At 38.7% G+C, this 20,310-nt stretch overlaps 1 protein-coding gene across 2 annotated transcripts in view; it reads left to right on the top strand.

Moving 5' to 3' along the window:
* Positions 1-20,310, top strand: part of LOC131155103 (nodulin homeobox) — an 89,387-nt gene that overhangs the window by 56,954 nt on the left and 12,123 nt on the right. For both annotated transcript variants that reach the window (XM_058108031.1, XM_058108030.1), the window contains exons 14-17: positions 6,573-6,636; positions 6,783-6,845; positions 7,310-7,861; positions 7,979-8,013. In XM_058108031.1, the coding sequence (XP_057964014.1) occupies positions 6,573-6,636; positions 6,783-6,845; positions 7,310-7,861; positions 7,979-8,013 (714 nt within the window). The remainder of the gene's footprint in view (positions 1-6,572; positions 6,637-6,782; positions 6,846-7,309; positions 7,862-7,978; positions 8,014-20,310) is intronic.

Below are 20,310 nucleotides of genomic sequence, written 5' to 3'. Positions count from 1 at the left end.
GCGCACTATGTGACCTATGTTGCAAGTGTCCGTATTGAATTCCGAGGAAATTTCATCGTATAGTTAAAATTTCGACAAGTTTCACCGAAATTTCAAGATTTCGAAAAATTTTGGAATGATTCGTTGAGATTTTGATGGAAATTATGCAAGACAAAAATTGATTGCCATTTCGATTTGAGGGTGACAGAAACTGAAAATTTCAACAATTTTGTGGAAATTTAAGACCATGCTGCTAACAGCCCTCCCGGGCCAATTCCGAGTATCATCATTTGGTAAGGAATTACTCCCATATTGCCCGAAAATTCTTCTATCCTTTACCGTATGCTTCTTGAACACTTTGAAGAATGAGCAGTTATCCAAGAGTATCTGAAATACATACTGCTGCTCATGATGAACGATGTTCATGGAACCACAATCAGCACAACTCATGCTGTGTTATCCTTCAAGGTCAATAAACAGCTTCATCAAGGCTTCTAGGAACTTATGCCATCCCTTATACTGATTCCCTTTTGGGACACGGAGTCCTTGCCTTTGACCTCCAGAAGATCGTTTCTCAATATAGATAAACCTGCGCTTCTCATTGCTCCTCAGCTCTATACGAATCCTACCTCCCTCTCTTTGGAAAAGAGCGTCCCCCATTGCTCAAGCACTGTCCTTAAAGGACCTGACAGATCACCCCCATGGATTTCAAGATCCATAAGAACTCCTTTTTCAGTAAGATAAAAGAGAAAAATCTCCTTGCAAATTCAGAAAACCTGAAAGCTATACTATCAAGTGATTAGCATTAAAAATTTTCCTCTTAATCTTCACACCAGCATGTGCGTTCATCTCTTTCCTCCCCCATAATCACATAAGATAAACAGCCAAAAAAATCGTGTACCAATGGACGAGGGAGTATGACCAGAAAGCAAGTAAGCAAACCATAGCCAAACAGCAATCAAATACCCAGCCACAACCAGTTGGAAACCAACATCAAATAATCAACCAAACTGGGTCAAAGCAATTCTTCCCTGTATCAGTATCACTACCACCTGCAACTTCTTTCAACCACCTGCTGCCGCTGCTGCTTGAAGACCAGGCCGAGGTTGTTCAGACCCCCACCACAATCACTGAACCATCGAAGAGCATGCAGTCCCGCAGAGTTTGGTGGTCCTGTAACTCTGCACCCCTTGCAAGAACCACCAGCCAGTTCAAAGGAACCTTACGGTCTGACCGATACTCTCTTTCAACCGTCCGATTTTCGCATTCATTTCCTTGGACAACGATATCCAGGCTCTGGACCGCTTATCCTAATGTGGAGTTGGATTTTCATGGATATTCGGAATGGATTTTGAATAATCTTTTGTGCTGGTTCTTCTGCCTGTGCATATCTAAAGATTCCCATGTTGACCCCTCTCTTGTTCTTTTTCAATCAAAGCTCTTCTCTGAGTTGTTTCTTGACGAAGTATTTAGATCTTTGCTCAACCGGTGGCTTCCACTTTCATTCAGCTGTCTACCACCTTCACGTGATGACATTGCCATTGCAGGCCATCGTAAATTTTGACCTTCTATACTTATTTTTCTTCTTGATCCTCTCTGTGGCTGCACCACGAGTCACCAGCACCAGTGCTGTGGTGGCTGGTGAGTAGCTTCCTTCTAATCCAACAATCTTTTGCCATCTTTCTCCCTTGGTGACTGGAAATACGAAGTCTTGTTATCCACAGTTGCCAACATTGGATGCTTAATTTTTAGAAATGGCCTTGATTTTGGTTTAGTTTAAGCTTCAAATCGAGTGGTTTTGTTCTCTTCCGATAATCCGATCTTGCTGTCACCGGACGCCATTTCTAAGGATAAAGATGCAGCTTGATCAGTGAAGAAAGATTGATTATTACCTAGCAAAAGAACCAATGCAAAAATATTTTCTATAAAATTTTGAAGTCTTTATTTTTTCTTTTGCATCTCTTGCATTTCTAAAAGATCCAAAGATTCTGAACCTTGCATTGGGGCCAAGAAAGAAGGGGTTTTAGGGCTCTGGAGAGTTTGAAGATTTTGCATGAAGGTTTTTGGATTGGATTCTTGATCTTAAATATTCTCATTGCAGTAGATATACAAAGGTCATTAAGGATATGTATGATAGAGTAGTGACTAGTGTTAGGACTATATAAGGAGATTCTAGAGAGTCTCCAATCACAATAGGTGTACATCAAGGTTCTACTTTGAGTCCTTATCTTTTTATTTTAGCACTTGATGAAATTACTACAAATATCGAAAATAAGATCCCTTGGTGTATGTTGTTTACAAATGATATCGTGTTGATTGATGATAGTAGGAGTAGAGTGGAATCTAATTTAGAACTTTGGAGAGCCACATTAAAGTCTGAAGGGTTTAGGGTAAGTAGAATAAGACTGAATATATGGAATGAAATTTCAGTAATGTGAGGAGTAGCAACAGGAAGAAGATTAAAGTAGATAATCAAGAGATTAATAGCACCGATAGATTTAGATATCTTGGATCTATTATGCTAGGTGAATGGGAAATTGAAGAAGATGTAGTACATAAAATTAAGATAGGTTGGGTAAAATGGAGGAGTGCGTCAGGTGTGTTGTGTGATCGTAGAATGCCCTTAAAACTGAAAGGGAAGTTCTATAAGACGGTTATAAGACCAGCTATGCTTTATGGTTCAGAATGCTGAGCAACTAAGAAACAACATGTACAAAAAATGAAAGTTGCTGAGATGCGTATGTTAAAGTGGATGAGTGGTTTAACTTTAAAAGATTAAGTAAGAAATGAACATATACATAATAATTTAAGCATAGCACCGGTTGAGAACAAGATAAGGGAGGGGTGACTTAGATGGTTTGGGCATTTGAAATGCATGCCAAGTAAAGCACAGGTGAGGAGAAGTGAATTAGTTATGGTTTCTGGCATTAGAAAAGGTAGGGGTAGGCCTAAAATAACTTGGAAGGAGGTAGTGAGGAAGGATTTAATAGCCCTTAATCGGATCGGGTGAATTGGCAAAAAAGGATTCATGAAGTTGACCCCACCTAGTGGGACTTAAGGCTTGTTGTTGTTGTATTGGTACCATGAACCCACCCACAAGTCCTACCTATTATGGTTGCCAAAGCGAAGATTCTTGTTGGAATAGAACCCCTTCTAGAAAGTCTCAGATCTCTGGTGAAGTTTGAACAACTAGGATCGATTCAAATAGGCTTTGTAGGATTAGGATGGATGCCGCTTTGGTCTCTAGATAAGAAATCCTCCCGAGAGCCTTCTGATTGATATGGAAGAGAGCCTCCTAAAGTGATTTGTATGGAAGAAGGATGTTGAAACCCTGCGGGTGATTAGCGAGAGAATCATTGTTGGTGGGATCGCAAAAGCATCTCATTCGCTAAAGAAGAGAGTCAAATCAGTCTCAATCGAAAGAGACGACTCCGTCTCTATTGGGATCGCAGATGCAGTCCTAGCTGCAGGAGAGTCTGTCACTGGTGGGATCACAAGAAGAGAGTCAAAGCAATCTATTGAACGAGACTACTGTGAAGCTGATGGAGTCACAGAGGCAGTCTCAGTCACTGAGGATGTTGATCGTGCACGCTTTTTCGCTGGTGGATTCAAGCGAACCCCAAAGATCAAGGATGACTTGCATGAGGATACACGAAAGTCTCTGCGAAGGGATATCAGGCTTCGACAGGGCTAACCAATAGGGATAGGGTTTGATTACTTGGGGGATGTTGGGGCTTCAAATTGATTTTTGTTCTAGATCATCAGAGAAGAAGGGTTTCAGGCCAAGGGATTTGCAAGGAAGATGTTTGTCAAGGCTCGCCGTGCTCGCTGTCGCAAAGGAGGGTGACACCAGGGAGAGAGCATCGTGAGTTCCAAAAAAGACTTAACAATACTAAATTTTAGGATTGTAGGCAAGATTTTCAATTGATCATTATAATAGTGATTAGTTTTATTAGGGACATTAAAAACCATTCTTGGGGTCTAACCTAACAACTTAAGGTTTAAAGTTAGTCAGTGTCAGAGCTGTGGTTACAAGTGGATCCTATGTCCAATTCTTGTTGCCATGTTTGTTGCCTATTGTTTAAAAAATTACCTCATTTTACCTCTCTATGAGCAATTGAGTTGCACATTTATGGATTGCTAAGGCTTTATATACATTGTTAAAACAACTTAAGCTTTTAGATCAAGTGGTGACTTAACATGGTATGGAGCAAGATATGGTGGATATGTGCTTTATCCATGTCATTGCTGTGTGTTACTGCTGTGTTAGTAACTGTTAGTAATGTTATGATGGTCATTGTAATATACATGGCAGTTGGCACATATTATAAATAGAGAGGGAGACTTATTTGCCTTTTTTCTCTTTTGGTTTTCCTATTTACTAAACATTCTTGATATGGTATCAGAGCCATGGCTGCCAGGAGGTCCTGGGTTCTTGTCTCATTGCCTGTGTTTATTCATAAATTTGTTGAAAATTATCTTATTCCCTGTAATGGATGTTGTTTATTGTATCTTTATCTCTCTTTGTCCAATCGAGCTGCATATGCAAGGAAGTGTTAAAGCTTGTTAAGTTGTGATGGCCCCAATCCAACAGCTTAAGATTTTAGGTAAAGTGGTCGCTTAACATGGTATCAGAACAGGTTCCCAAGACCTCAACTGTAAGTGCGCAGCCACCATCTTACCAAGCCCTAAACCATATACATATTTGCCACTGTTGGAGGTAATTTACACCACCATAGGCCTGAAACAGCTCTATCAGTCACTGGAAAATTTCTTGACAATATTGCCAGTTCAGAACCATAGTAATCCTTTGAGAGTTTGCGCACGGACATCATCAATCTGTAGCTTCCTGAAATCCCATTGCTGGAAGCATAGCTATACACCCTCACATGCTGCTGAAGGCTGATAGTTCCGACTGCATGTGCCGGCATGAGAGGCTTCGTTAAGCCTTGTTTTTCATCCACTTTGTTCCCATATGTCCTGACTCCCTCTGTAAACCATTATATAGAGTTGCAGGTCTTGGATTTTGGTCCAAAGACCCAACCTTTCTAATTCTTCACTTGCAGTGCTTTGTTAATGCTGTTAGAAGCTGTTTGTGACTAGTAGTTGGAACTGTGGCAGTGCTATATCAGTGTGTATGATGTGTTTGAGGCTGTATTTTTTATCAGTTTGTTGGTGATTAGTTTTGTTTGTCAGTGTTGGGATGGAGTCCATGAGCATGAAAAGTATGTTTCCTTCATGAACCTCCACAAATTCTGCCTCTACTTGTTCAGCCATTGGTGGACAATGTACCATATCTGTCTCAGAAGGAGTATTCGAGTTTGTTGCAGTATCAGGTATCCCAACAAACATCTCTTCACATTGCAGCACTTGCTTAGAAAGGTAATCCTACATCTTGCATGTCATCGAGTAATATTATCTCCCCCACTAGCCCTTGGCCTTGAATCTAAGATGCCGCCACCAGGCCACCACTGACCATATGGCACAAATAGGCAACTTTTTTCTACACTCAAGTATTCATAAGACCTACCTCGAGTTACCTTGCTGGTGGATCCACTAGTATTGTTAAGTGAATAGGAGCAATAAATCCTACTCCCTTATTTTCTCTTTCTTCTGTTCAATATATTGCTCGACTCCCTATTAATCCAGTATGATCATGAAATCACAAACTTGTATTAGTGTGAGTTGGTGAGGGTATGATGGTCATTGTAGTGTACAAGCACACATTATGAATATAGGTGGACATCTATTCACTGTTTTAAGTTTTCCCATTTTATTAAACATTCTCAATAAATTCATTTCAAGCCCACGGTACTTTTGCATGCAAGGGCATCTTGGTGATATTAAAGACCATTATTGGCGCCTCACCCAACAACTTGAGCTTTTAGGTGAATCCTTTCTTTAATAAATTTACCGTTTTTGAGTTCAAGCAGTAATGTTGTCTACCAGTCTTAAGGGAATCATGCTTGCCTTGACATTTTAATAGTGAAAACATAATGCTTGAGATAAAGTAGATTTATTGAATAGCATAAACCTGTTTGGATAAGGCTTGGACATGATGATAGTGGGACCGTTTAACAACTTGAGCTTTTAGGTGAATCCTTTCTTTAATAAATTTACCGTTTTTGAGTTCAAGCAGTAATGTTGTCTACCAGTCTTAAGGGAATCATGCTTGCCTTGACATTTTAATAGTGAAAACATAATGCTTGAGATAAAGTAGATTTATTGAATAGCATAAACCCGTTTGGATAAGGCTTGGACATGATGTTAGTGGGACCGTATGACATTTCTTTTTTATGTTTGGATGATGGATTAAGAATAAAAATCAAAATGAAATTTAGAGTCTTGATGGCTGTAGTATCATTTTTTCACACCTAAGTAAGCCCCTGCCCTACAACTATTGTCTTCGAAACAAAGCTGTATGTTAATAGTTTTATCTGTATTTATATTTGTGTGTTTGTAGGTAGAGCACATTTATTCATCAATCATATCACAACCATATTGTGTTTTTTTTTTTTTTTTTACTCCCTTTGCATCACTGTTTATTTCTATAAGGAGGATATTGTTGCATGTATTTGAATTTTCTGTTGCAGGGTCTTCTTTAAACAAATACAGTCATTAATTCCTCCTGCTGAATCAGAAGGAAATCGAGTTCAAGTAAAAGTTTTCATCCTTTATCCATTGATGAGATTATTCCATTTTGGTTTGCTGCCATGGCAATTTCCTTTCGCTTCTTATTAATATGCTTGTGGTGAATTTGTCATTTTTTGGCAAACAATGCTATACTGCTGGAGCAAATTCAGGAAAGCAAATTTGAGGGGTCAACATCCTGGGAAAAGTCTTCAAAACTTAGTATGCATCACCAGGTGATTTCTTGAAATACATTTGACTCATGGTCATAAACAGTTTACTTAGCTGATATCACATTTGACTTTTATTCTGCTCAAATAAGTTATTTGGCAGTTAAAAGCAAGAATTGGGAATTTATGGTTTAACACTTCAGTTGTTGCTACAAAGCTAGAGGTTAATTTTTTTGTTTTTTGTTTTTTATTTTTATTTTTTTTCATGTTGGCGTCTTGACCCCTTAGTTTGTATATTCTCACTCGATATTGCTATACCTTCTTTTATTATCTTTATATGAAAAAAAAGAAAAAAAGCTAGAAGTTAGATGAGTTTTCTTTGGCATGTGATTAGAAATGGTATGAGTTGACGGGTCTTAAACGGGCTTGCTTAGGGGCTTCCCTCCTGTCTTCCCCCTTCCCCCATCCTTTTCTTTCCTTTTTGCAATTAAAACATTGTAATCTGAGAAATAGACTTTGGCTGCTGTTAGGAGGTTCAAAGTACAGGTGGATGCTCATCACCTCTACTGAGGAAAGTAGGTCCTTATCTTAATAACAGAGCTGGTAACCTGAAAGAGGAAATGTCAGAAAACTCTGCTTTCCAAGAAGTGGACCAGCTCTACGCCAAAAGCGAACATTTGGACCAAACAGAGGAGGCAATTAGGCAAGATGGAAGTGAAGATAAAGGTAAATCCGAAAGGGTTGCATCTACGTGTTTAACAGAGATTGACAGAGATGTTCAAAATGTTGAGACAAGTGGGTCAGATTCGAGCTCAACAAGAGGAAAGAATTCTATTGCTCCAATGGATAAAAGTGAGTTTCCAAAATCGAGTGATCAAATCAAAGAAGGTGGGTATAGTGGCGTTCAAGAGGATGAAAAGGTTGAAGCTGTTTTATCGGAGGAAAAACAGCGAAGAAAACGGAAGCGAACCATCATGAATGATAAGCAGATGGCATTAATTGAGAGGGCTCTCTTGGATGAACCTGAAATGCAGAAAAATGCAGCTTCTATACAGTCATGGGCTGATAAATTAAGTGTTCATGTATGTAAAATTCATCTCAAATTAATATTGTAAAGTACATTTTTTTTACGATCCATTTATTTATAATAGGATGTAATATATTTTCTTCCCTAAGCAGTTTCAATATTGTGTTTCCAGGGTTCTGAGGTTACATCTTCCCAGCTAAAAAATTGGTAAGGAAGCTTTGGCCTTTCATTTAGGCATATTGTTGAGTGGTGCATGCACACAGATCGCAAACACATGTACATACATTTTATATACATATATTTTGAGGTTTTAGTTGATTTTCAATTTGATAACATGGAAGACTTTTAAAAATAAATTGACTATTTAGAATCTTATTCCTGGTTGCGGTCACAGTGGCTGCTAGATTCCAGGTTTTTGTTTTCCTGTTTCTGTGACCTCTTGGCAATAAGAGAAGCATCGATTGAACTGGTTGGCTGTGTAATGGATTTATTTGCTGCCCAAAAAGTGAGTATGAAATATTTTCTTTATAAAAGAATCATTTAGAGGTGTAACAGTTAAATACCTTTCCCTTCAGCTTTGTTTCTGTTAGTTTCCAAGAATTTCCATGCCTTCATTGACCCAGTTACAAGTCCGTATAGTAGGATTTGTGCAGCCCATCATAACCTTAGTTTGACAGTTTTTGAACCTCCAAGTTGCAAACTTTTCCATTAAAAACTATATCCACCAAGGTGAAGAAGACGCATGATCCCAAATTGTATAACGAACTGAATTTTTTTAACTTGTAAATTTTTTTTAGGGGGACCTAGAGGCTCTCAGGTCCCTCTGTACTGTTGGAAGCCTTTAGCGAGGCAAGGAGAAAAACTGAGAACATATATTCATAATATCTGATTTGTACATTTTCAATATTATAAGCCTGAGGTTGTTATTGGCATGTCTAATTTTTAAGTTTTCTGATTTCCATGTCTTGGCAATTTTTCAAAGAAGATTTACTTTATACTGACACTATCTTACTAACATTTTGTTGGAATTAGTGAAGTCTCATACATGGTTTTTTTTTCTTTTTTGTCATTTGGTAAAGCATTGCAACATCATTTTTACTAATTTTATCTAGTTTTCTATGGGTATTTACTTGTTTGTGCCTTGTTTGATTTCTTTTGAGGTAGACTGATACTGAGATAGCAATGGGGACTCAGGAGGAAATCTTCCTTGTTCCCTGTCATCTACATATGTCATGTATTGTGGAATGATACAGGCCAATTGTGGAATGATACAGGCCACATGAAATATTAAACTCTTTTTAAACAATTACTCAGTAGTTTTTTGGTTCCAGTAAATAAATAGGGGCACTGAAATACTTCCCCATGTTTGGGAGCTTGAAATTTGAACCATGGATTTGGATTAATGCGGATTTGAATAAAATGCAAGATGAAATTATACTGAATTTCATAAAAATCCATACAAATCCAAATTTGAAGCCTGAAATCCATGCTCCTAAACACAGCATATACTCATAATATCTTATTGAGTACCTTTTCTATATTAGAGGCCTGAGATCTCTATGGTGTCTTACTTTTTAAGATTTCTGATTTACACTCCTAGGAAATTTTTTGAAAGAAAATTTAGTGTCTACAGAAGACTATCTTACAATCACTGTGTTGGAATTAGTGAAACTCTGGCATGGTTTTTGCATTATTTTGGTAAAGCATTGCACCATAATTTCAGATAACATTACAGAGTTAGTTAGGTATAGCTGTTAGAAAGGCATAGAGCAGTAGTGGTCTTAACTTTTCCTGTCACAGAATTGTCTATGAACGCTGTTAATGGCACAGGTAGCAGTGTTTTAGTTTTCAGTGGGTATTTATTTGCTTGTGCCTTGTTTGATTTCTTTCGAGGCAGACAGAATCTTCCTTGTTCCTTTCTTCTACTTATGTCATATCAGTGTTTCAAAAGGTGAAGGTGTAAAGCAAGGCATTTTAAGGTTTTATCTCAACGAGGCAAGGCGTAAGCCTTTTGGGAATTTAATATTTTATCTAAAAATATATGTAAATAAATTATGCATACTAAAAATAATATGAATTTTATTCAGTAATTTAAATACAGCATTTTCTTTAAAATTTACCCCTAAAAATAGCTTAAAGAGTCTAAGATGAAGCTAGCTGTGGGGATATTGGCCATGAATTACCAGGCCACTGCCACGTTCCCATCCAGGCTTAAATATGTAACTCCAAACCCATTGCCTTTCTTGGTTAAAACAGTTTGATTCAGTCACGACTCTCTCTCTCTTTAAAGTGAGATAAGTCTGCAAAGAGATGTTTTTTCGTGAAGCAGCTGAGTGTCGAGAAGAGGGGCTCCTGCATGAAGATCTGAAGCAGATGAGGTTGAAGAGTGTCAAAAATTGGATTAGGTCCTCAACGTGGGGTAGAATTGCCTGAGAAGACAAGGGCACAGATCTGTAGAAGATCTGAGGTTGGTAAACGACTGAAGTAGGGGTTGGGGGGGGGGGGGGGGGGGAGGGGGAGAAGGAGAGTCATGGTGCTTGATTGGCTGAAGAGAGACAACCCAGTCGTCCTGTCGGAGGAGTCGTCTTCCAGGAGAACATCGATAAATGGAAAGAGAGTATTTTTCGATGTCGTGGGGAGCTCGTTCTGCTCCGGAAGTTGCACGAATAATGGAGCCCAAGATGTGTACGGCTTGTTTATTGAGGCATGAAATATGAGTTTTTCTGGCTGAGGTGTATGTCCAACTCCAAAATGGGTACGCATTTTGGGACTTTTGCAGTTTACATTACACTTGAGGCATTTTACCCTCAAAACGCCTCAAGGCACGCCTCAGGAATGCCTTTTAAATCACCATCATATTATGGAATGATACATTTCGCAGGAGTAGTTTAAGCATTCTTTAAACAATTCCTCAATAGTTTTTGCCTTTGTTAATGGTTATTTTGGTCGTTTGGCATTGTTAGTATGTACTAGAGTTATGTTAGTAAGGATATTATGGTCATTAGAATGTACTCGGCATATATTATAAATAGAGGGAGAGACCTATCATTGAGCTTAGGTCTTCCATTTTACCCAATTATTCAACATGGAATTAGAGCAAGATTCGACCTAAACCCTACTGCCAAAACAAACCCTACACCTGATTGTCCTATGAAAGTTTGCCATTATAGGAGGATCATTTGTACCTTTAAAGGTTGGAAACAAGTCCATAAGTCGCCGGAAAACACTGCAGTCACTAGAAACTTCCTGGACGACATTGCCTTCTTCAGAATCTCAACAATTCTATCGTATTTCACTTAACCAACACCGTAACTATTCACAAATCCCTCCGAGATTAGTTGGTGGGTGAAAATTTTTTGCCAGAAGATCACCCAGGTGCCCCCATGTCCTATGGAGTTGATGTATGATAATCGAGCTACTTTTTATATTGCCTCCAACCCAGTTTTCCATGAGCAGACAAAGCACATTGAAGTTGATTGCTGGGAGAAGTTTGTGCAGAAGCTCATAACAACCATTCATGTGAAGTTTGAGTTGTAGCTCAGCGTAGCTCATTGATTTATTCACTAAATCCTTCGTAGGTGCTCATGCTAAATCCATTTGTAACTAGTGAGGAGCATATGATATATATGCTCTAGCTCGAGGGGAAGTGTTAATGATTATTTTGATCATTTAGCATTATTAGTATGTGCTATTTATGTTAGTAAGTGTGAGTTAGTAAGGGTATTATGGTCATTGACATGTACATGAGTTTTTATTTCCTAGTAGAATTGAGTAAATACATTCAAAAGTTTGAACTTGTCATTTAACAAATAGATCCAGATCATACTAAATATTGATGAACAATCAAATTCTTGACTCTACATGGACCCCAAACTATTTGATGAAAAAAAGTCAAATTCCAAGTAACATGTAGGACACACAAAATGAGAAACTGACTCGAACTTTGGAAAAACTTAGTTCTAGTGTTTGAAGGGATGGATGACCCAAACAAGCATGCCATTGATCAACAGAAGCACCATGAGTAGAAATTGAGGAAGTTGTATAATAAAAATTGGATCCACCATGACCATCATCAAAATAGTACATGCCATCACTCTTAAACCTCCACCAATCCCCTTCTTCATTGGGAGATCCTGAATAACATAATGAGAAGGAAAGAGGGTCATAGAATAGTTATGAGTTTAATTAATTGGCAAACTCATAACTAGTTCAAAGAAATTTAGGCACATATAACATAGAGGAAAGAGGAACAAAAGTAATTGAAAGGATATTGCCACAACAAAAAATGGGTGTAACCAAATCATCAGCAAGCGCAATCAATGGAGTTCAAGGATTGAAACAAATTGGATTAATTGTCATATGGGAGAAGGCGCAAGAATCTATAACCGAAGGTGATGTGGATGAAAAGGCAAGAAGATTGGCTGTGCCTAAATGGGACACAATAGTACTAGATGTAGAAGACTGAGTTTGAAGTTGTTGTAGCATAAAATATGATTGCTGCACTCCATCGGGATAGGTTCGGTGATGTACTCAACTCCCCAAAGTGGGTATGTGCATTTAAAGTGTCAACAATAGAATCACCCTCGCAAAAGATTTGTTGGCCCAAGTCTATTCCCAAGGACATCCCAACAACAATCAATAGTATGACTGTCCCTGCCACAATGTGTGCAAATGCTAGAATCGTGTCATTGGCCGAACACTTCAACCAAAGCTTACATTAGCTAAAGTACTCTTGCTTAACTAGTCACCCAAAGCATATCACAGTTTACCATAAGAATATATTCATAATAGTTGAATGAAAAGTAAGCGGAAGCAGTAAACAATTCATGTAAGCAAATGACAAACACCCAATGAACATTGAAGCAATGTAATTCATTAACAGCACCTCCATATGTTTAGTGAGGGAGGCAAGTAGGCTAAACACATTTACAAATGCTAGTGAGTTTTACAATGATTGATGAACACATCCTCCCCTAAAGAGCTTTCTATGCTATTTTAGCTCTGGCACTATGAAACATCAAATTGACCGAGGATTCATGCTCCCACTTTATGGCATGAACACACTTGTTAAAGCTTGATATACATTGTTGGCCCACAACCTATTAGCTTAAGTTTTTAGATAAAGGAGTAACCTAACTTGGTATTAGAGCATGATCCAACCTAAACCCTACCACCAAACCAAACTCAATTGTCGCCAAAAATTACCCTCCCATTGCTGCCCTTCTCAGAACCACTACAACTCTTCAATATTTCACAAAACCATTCACATAGTCAAAGACAGAACCCTCTGAACTATAAACTTGCAAATCTTATTGCCAGAAGTTTCCCAGCACGTGCTGGGAAACTTCTGGCAGTCCCAACCCCACACCTTTTTCTGTTTTTTTCCTCTAGAATGATCTGATTCCATCCATATACCATAATATCAAGCTATTGAGCTTGTGTTTTTCTCAAAGATGCAATTTTTTCAACCATGCACTTGTGTTAATTTGTTAGTTGTTTGGTGTTAGTGAAGAGTGAAGGACCATTGGCGAGTCTCTTGGAGCAGTGGCAATGTTCACAAGTTGTTTTGTGAGGTTGTGGCAGTGTTATATCAGTTTGTTGGTACTTTTTAGTGGTAGTTTCGTTGGTTCACCTCGTTTGTGGTTGTCTCCGTGTATCTTTTTTTTTGGGGAGGGGGGAGGGGGGGTGGGGGGCTGTGGAAGCCTTATGCTGGTTTAGTTGTGACTCATACATGGTGGGTCACCTCGATCGTGGTTGCTCCAATTGTTCCAATGCTGTGTGTTGGTTTTTTGGGGCTGTGTCTAAGTTTCTTGGTTCTGTGGCAGCCTTGTGCTGATTTATTTGTGACTCATTTGTGGTGGGTCACCTTGTTTGGGATTGCTTCAATTGTTCCAGTGCTGTGTGTTGGTTTCTTGGGGCCGTGTCTAAGTTTCTTGCTGCTGTGGCAGCCTTGTTCTGATTTATTTCTAACTTGTTTGTGGTGAGTCACCTTGTTTGTGGTTGCTCCATTTGTTTTGGTGCTGTGTGTTGGTTTCTTAGGGCTGTGCCAGTTTCTTGGTGTTGTGGCAACCTTGTGCTGATTTATTTGTGACTTGTTCGTGGGAGGTTTCCTTGTTCGTGATTGTTCTAGTTGTTCCAAAAATTAATCTTGTTAGCACAGGTCTAAGTTTGTGAGTGTTGGGGTGGAGTTTGCAAATCTCAAAATCATGGTTCCCTCTTTAGTCACTTGTTTGAGTGATCCGCGTACTGTGATTATATCAGAGGAGGAGTATTCAAGGTTTCTACAGTATCAATCATATCAACAAGCATCTTCTCACATTAGATCTTTTACCTAGAAAGGTAATCCAACAGTCTATATGTCATTTGGTATCTCTCCTACTAGTCCTTGGGTTATCGATTTCGCTACCACTACCATATGATGGGCGCAATCAACTTCTTTTCCTCTCTCTAGTATCCTAAAAATCTACCTCAAGTTACCTTTGCTTATGTGTCCACTACTGTGCTTAAGGGGGTAGGAACAATGAATCCTACTCCCTCCATCTCTCTTTCATCTATTTTATACATTTCTAAATCCCCTTTCAATCTCATGTCAATTAATAAGCTTACAAAGTGACTAAATTGTTCTGTAACCTTCTTTCCTGATTCTTTGGTTATTCAGTATCTGAAGACGAGGAAGACAATTGGCACAAGACGTGAGGCTCATGGGCTTTGCTACTTTTGAGTCGTTCTCTCCTACCATTTCCTGTATAGCCGTTGCTACACCACTTCAGATCCATTGTCGCCTTGGTCATCCGTCCTTGGACAAGTTGAAACAACTAGTTCCCACCTTGAGTTATGTGTGTAATCTTGCGTACGAGTCTTGTCAATTGGGAAAATATCATCATGTTCCCTTTGCATCGTGGGTCGGCAAACGGGCGGTTAGTCCTTTTATGCTAGTCTATTCCAGTGTTTGGGGCCCTAGTCATTAGAGGTGTAATCGATTTTATTTGGTTCGGTTATTGAAAAAATCACGCACCTAACTGAACCCCTTAGTTATCAAAGACAATAAACTGAAGCCAAACTATTAAATGTGGGTGAACAAAAGAATCGAACCATAGGTTTTTTGGTTTTGTTTTGTTATATTTGGTTTTTCAAAATTTTGAATTGAATGAACAAATAACCATTAATGGACTGAGTGGACAAGGAGCTGCTCTTAGGCTTGCAATTAAATTGCACGACCCAGACTTGAGCTATTGGATTGACTTTGAAGCCCACCACATGGCTTGGGAGTGGAGGAGGATGGTGTTGGTATTTATCGGAAGAGAAATCCATTCCCTTCCCATAAACAATCGATTTGGGACGGTGCAAATTTTGCAAGGAGGCTGGGCATGGGCAAGTTGGGGCTCTGGGCAAGCTTGATTTCTGTTGCACAGTGAGGCGCAATTTCCCTTTACACTACTCATCCCACATCAACAATCTAAGAGGTGGGGGAGCCTCTCCACATGTATAAAATCCACGTCTCATGAAGCTCTTCTGTTAGTAATTTGAATTAAGATTTATTCTCAACTAAAAATATAAAATATTTATTTATCAATGGGTGGATTGTACATTATAAAATAATTAAAAAATTTATGAATCTAAGTATGCTCTAGATTATCATTAATATTATATAAATTTATAACATAATTTAATTTAATCGGTTTTTCGGTTTGGTTTTCAATTGGAAACCCAAACAGAAACTGGAATTGAAATTTTTTATTTTTACAAACTGAAATCGAAACCAAGGATTGAAAAACCAAACCGAAATGTATTTCGGTCCAATTTTTTATTTTTTGGTAATTTTTGTACACCCTACTAGTCGTGTCATGTCGAAGTTGGGGTTTCAGTGCTTTGTTACATTTGTTGATGACTACTCCAAGATGACTTGGTTGTATTTAATCAAAGATTGTTATGAGGTTTTTAATATCTTTTGTGCCTTTTGTTCTTAAATAAAGGTTTAGTTTGATGTGCCAATTAGGATACTTGTAGTGATAATGCTAAGGAGTACTTCAATACCCAATTTGCTGCCTATATGACTAATTCTGTTATGATCCATTAGTCCTCTTGTGCCACACTCCAGACCAAAATGGAGTTGTAGAGTGAAAATTAGATATATTCTTGAATTCGCTCATATCCTATTGTATCAATTGAATGCCCCCAAAAATTTTTGGAGTAAAGTTGTGCTCACAACTTGCTCCCTCTTAAATAAAATGTCATTCTTTGTCATTTGTGGTAAGATCCCATATTTATTTACCTTCCCTAAGGCTCCTTTGTTTTCCCTTCCTCCTCATATATTGGATCATGTGTCCTTTGTCTATCAGTTAACTCCAAGAACAAATAAGTTGGATCCTTGTGCTATCAAATGTATTTTTCTGGGCTATTCCTATACTCAAAAGGGATATTGATGTTATAGCCCTACATTACGTCAAATCTTTGTCTCTGTTGATGTCACCTTTTTTGAGTGTACACCATACTACTCTGATTGCTCAAGTTCTGTTGACTTTGTTGAGTCCCTTCCTTTGCCTTGCCTTCCAAATCCCAACCTATTATCCATGCCCAATCCTCTTACATCTTCATTCAATTTGATTCCTTCTCATTGTTTGGATTATCCCAATTTTCAGGTATACACATGGTGACTTAAGGGAGGAATGCCTCCTCTAACTTCTACTACTGTGCCTCTAGTTCCCTCGTCTATTGATCTTATTTCCCATGATGTTGATCCTCCTATAGCTGTTTGGAAAGGTAAACGTAGTTGTACCCAACATCCAATCTCTAATTTTGTTTGTTATGATATCTTGTCACCCTTGTATTACTATTTTTTTTGTACTCTATCTTCTATTGCTCTTCCAAAATCTATTTATGAAGTTATATCCCATTCTAGGTGGGGATGGTTGAAGAGATGCATGCGCTATATGATAATGATACTTAGGATTTGGTATTTCTTCCTCCTGATAAGTTTGTAGTTGGTTGTCACTAGATGTACAATGTGAAAGTCAATCCTGATGGTTTTGTGGATCGTTTGAAGGCCTGCCTTGTTGCAAAGGGATATACTCAAGTGTACAGTTTGAATTATTCAGACATTATCTCATATCGCTAAACTTGCATTACTATGTTTGTTCATCTCCTTAACCACTACTCGTCATTGGCCTTTACATTGGTTAGATGTGAAGAATGCTTTCTTACATGGTGATCTTCAATAGGAGGTCTATATGGAGCAACCACCAAGGTTTGTTGCTCAGGGGAGCTAGGCTCAATATATCAGCTCAAGAAATCGTTATGTGGATTAAAACAATCTCCCAATGCATGGTTTAGCCGATTTAGTGTTATAGTACTAGATCACTTTGTATTTTACCGTTATACTATCTAGGAGGATTTTGCTTATTGTGTATGTGGATGACATTGTTATCACTGATGATGATGACAAGGCATTTAGGACCTAATGCTTTTCCTATAGAGTAAGTTTTGAACCAAGGATTTAGGGTCATTGAAGTACTTGTTGGGTATTGAAGTATTGAGATCTCGTACAAGAATCGTCTCGTCAAAGAGGAAGTATGTTTTGATCTTTTAGATGAGACATGGCTGTTGGGATCCAAACCCATTGATAAACCCATGGATCCCAATAGTAAGTTATAGATATGGCTGAATTGTTGGCTAACCTAGAACGATACTGGAGACTTGTTGGAAAGTTGAATTATCTTAGTCACTCGACTAGATATATCTTTTGCAACAAATGTTGTGAGTAAGTTTCTCGACTCCTCAAGAACAAGTCACTAGGATGCAGTAATTCGCATTTTGAGATATCTCAAAGGTGCATTAGGGAGAGGTCTTTTGTATCAGGATTGGGTTCACACTCATATTCAGGGACATATAGATGCAGATTGGGTCAAGTCTCTTTCCAACCAAAGATCCACAATCGGGTACTATATCTTTGTTGATGGGAATTTGGAAGAGTAAGAAACAAACTATGGTGGCTAGGTCAATTATCTTAGTCACTCGACTAGATATATCTTTCGCAACAAGTGTTGTGAGTTAGTTTCTCGACTCCCCGAGAACAAGTCACTAGGATGTAGTAATTCGCATTTTGAGATATCTCAAAGGTGCATTAGAGAGAGGTCTTTTATATCAGGATTGGGTTCACACTCATATTCAGGGATATATAGATGCAGATTGGGCCAAGTCGCTTTCCAACCGAAGATCCACAATCGGGTACTACATCTTTGTTGATGGGAATTTGGAAGAGTAAGAAACAAACTATGGTGGCTAGGTCAAGTGCTTAGTCTGAGTATAGGGCTATGACTCACACTACATGTGAACTAGCTTGGTTGAAGAACATGTTGGAAGAACTAGGTTTTCCATATTCTTAGCCTATTAAGTTGATGTGTGATGATCGAGCTGCTATTCATATTGCCTCCAACTTGGTCTTCTATGAGCGGACGAAGCACATAGAAGTTGATTGCCACTTTGTTGAGGAGAAACTTGCACAAAAGCTCATTACAACCACTCATGTGAAGTATGATTTTCAGCTTGTTGATTTGTTCACTAAGGCCTTGGGAGGGTGCTCATTGTGAAATTTATTTGTATCAAGCTAGGAGCATATAATATATATATGTTGCAGCTTGAGGGGGAGTGTTAATGATTATTTGGTCATTTAACATTTTTAGTATATGTAGTTATGTTAGTGAGTGTCAGTTAGTAAGGGTGTTATGGTCATTAGCATTGTGCTTGACATATATTATAAATAAAAGGAGAGCCCTATCTTTGAGGTTAGGTCTTCCATTTTACATATGGTAACCCATCCCATGGACATAAGACAAGTGGTCATAGGCAAGCATAATGCCCTGAACTAGCGGCATGTGATATTCTCCCCCACTATGTGGTCGATGCCCCATAGACTTTGATGCTAGGTATTCTTCAACTTCGCCACAAATGATTGCAAGACTTTGCTGACATCCATCTGATATCTTTGTCTCCAACGCCTTTTCACTTCACTAAGAACTCGTTCTGCTTCTTCCTTGATGGTGTGAACTCTCTGTCTGCAAGGATGACTTCAATGTCTCTTCTTTCAAGTTGCACTATCTTTAGTGGTGCTTTGGCTGACTAACTTCTACTTGGATCTTTAGTGTTGGCGTTGAGTGGCTTGAAGCATTTGACATGAAACATAGGATGCATTTTCATGCAAATTAGAGCATCAACCTTGTAAGAGGCCTTCTTAACTTTAGCCAAGATGAGGGCTTGTCCTTCATATTTGCGAAGTGGTCTACTGTCTCGGCCTCATAGTGACTTGATATGTTTTGGATGGAGCTTAATAAGCACCAAATCACTCATGTTGAAGTACGTCTTCTCCCCTGATCTGCCCACTTCTTCATTTGCTTAGAAGTTTTCTCTAGGTAAGCTCAGGTGATCTTTGCATTTTGTCTCCATTCTTTGGTCAAGATGTATGCTTTCAGACTCTTTTTTTTGTATGACTCATCCGTTGTGTGAGGAAACAGTAGCTGCTGGCCTATAACAAGCTCAAAAAGACTTTTGTTGGATGTTGAGCTCTTTTGGACATTGAAACAAAATTGAGCTATGTTGAGTAGCTACACCCCAATTCTTTTGATTGGCGGTGACGAAATGTCGCAAGTACTCTTGTAGTAGTCATCGAGTTTCTCCATTTGTCCATCTGTCTAAGGGTGGTAGCTTGACGCGATGTGAAATTGTTAACTGAGGATTTTGAAAAGTTTTATCCAGTTGCCTGCGAATCTTGAGTCTTGATAACTGGAAAAATCTTGGGGAACACCTCAATATTTAACCACATGTTTGAAAAACAAGTGGGTTGTCTCTTCTGCCAAATAGTACTTCGGTGCTAGTATAAATGCACCATACTTTGAAAATTTGTCTATAACGACAATCATAGGCCCATCTTCCCCAATTCTAGTGGGTTGGTGATGAAGTCAAAGCGTGACACTCTTCCATGGTCTCGCTAATATTGGAAGGGGCTCTAGTAGCCATGCAATCTTCTTCAGCTCCACCTTGTCTTGCTTGTAGGTGAGACAAGTTTAGGTATACTTGACCACCTTATCATGCATGTGTGCTCAGTAATCGCCAACAATACCAAAGTGTGATGCTATCCTAGATGGCTTGCCACATGTTGTCATGACACTCACTTAGCAATGTCTTCCTCAGATATCCAACTCGAGGCACAAAGAGTCAATTATCATGTGCTATCAACAATTCATCTTCTAATTAGAGCTAACAAGCTTTGCCCTCTTCACCAACTTCATGAGGTTTGGGAAATTAGATCTTTGCCAAGGTTCTATTTAATGCTTTCTTGCATTGTCATGGTAACCTTACTATCAAGTGTTTTATCATTTGGCAAGGCTCTACACCTAGGGCATACTTTGATGCATCTGTTTATACCTCTAAGGGCTTTATGATGCCTAGAAGAGCAAGTACCAAATTTGGCATCATGGCTTCCTTCAACTTGTCAAAGGCTTCCTAGCACTT

Source organism: Malania oleifera, chromosome 5, assembly GCF_029873635.1.
Source record: "Malania oleifera isolate guangnan ecotype guangnan chromosome 5, ASM2987363v1, whole genome shotgun sequence".
Classification (NCBI taxonomy): domain Eukaryota; kingdom Viridiplantae; phylum Streptophyta; class Magnoliopsida; order Santalales; family Ximeniaceae; genus Malania; species Malania oleifera.
The sequence above is the reverse complement of the archived record's forward strand: the minus strand, read 5'-3'. Positions and strand labels throughout refer to the sequence as shown.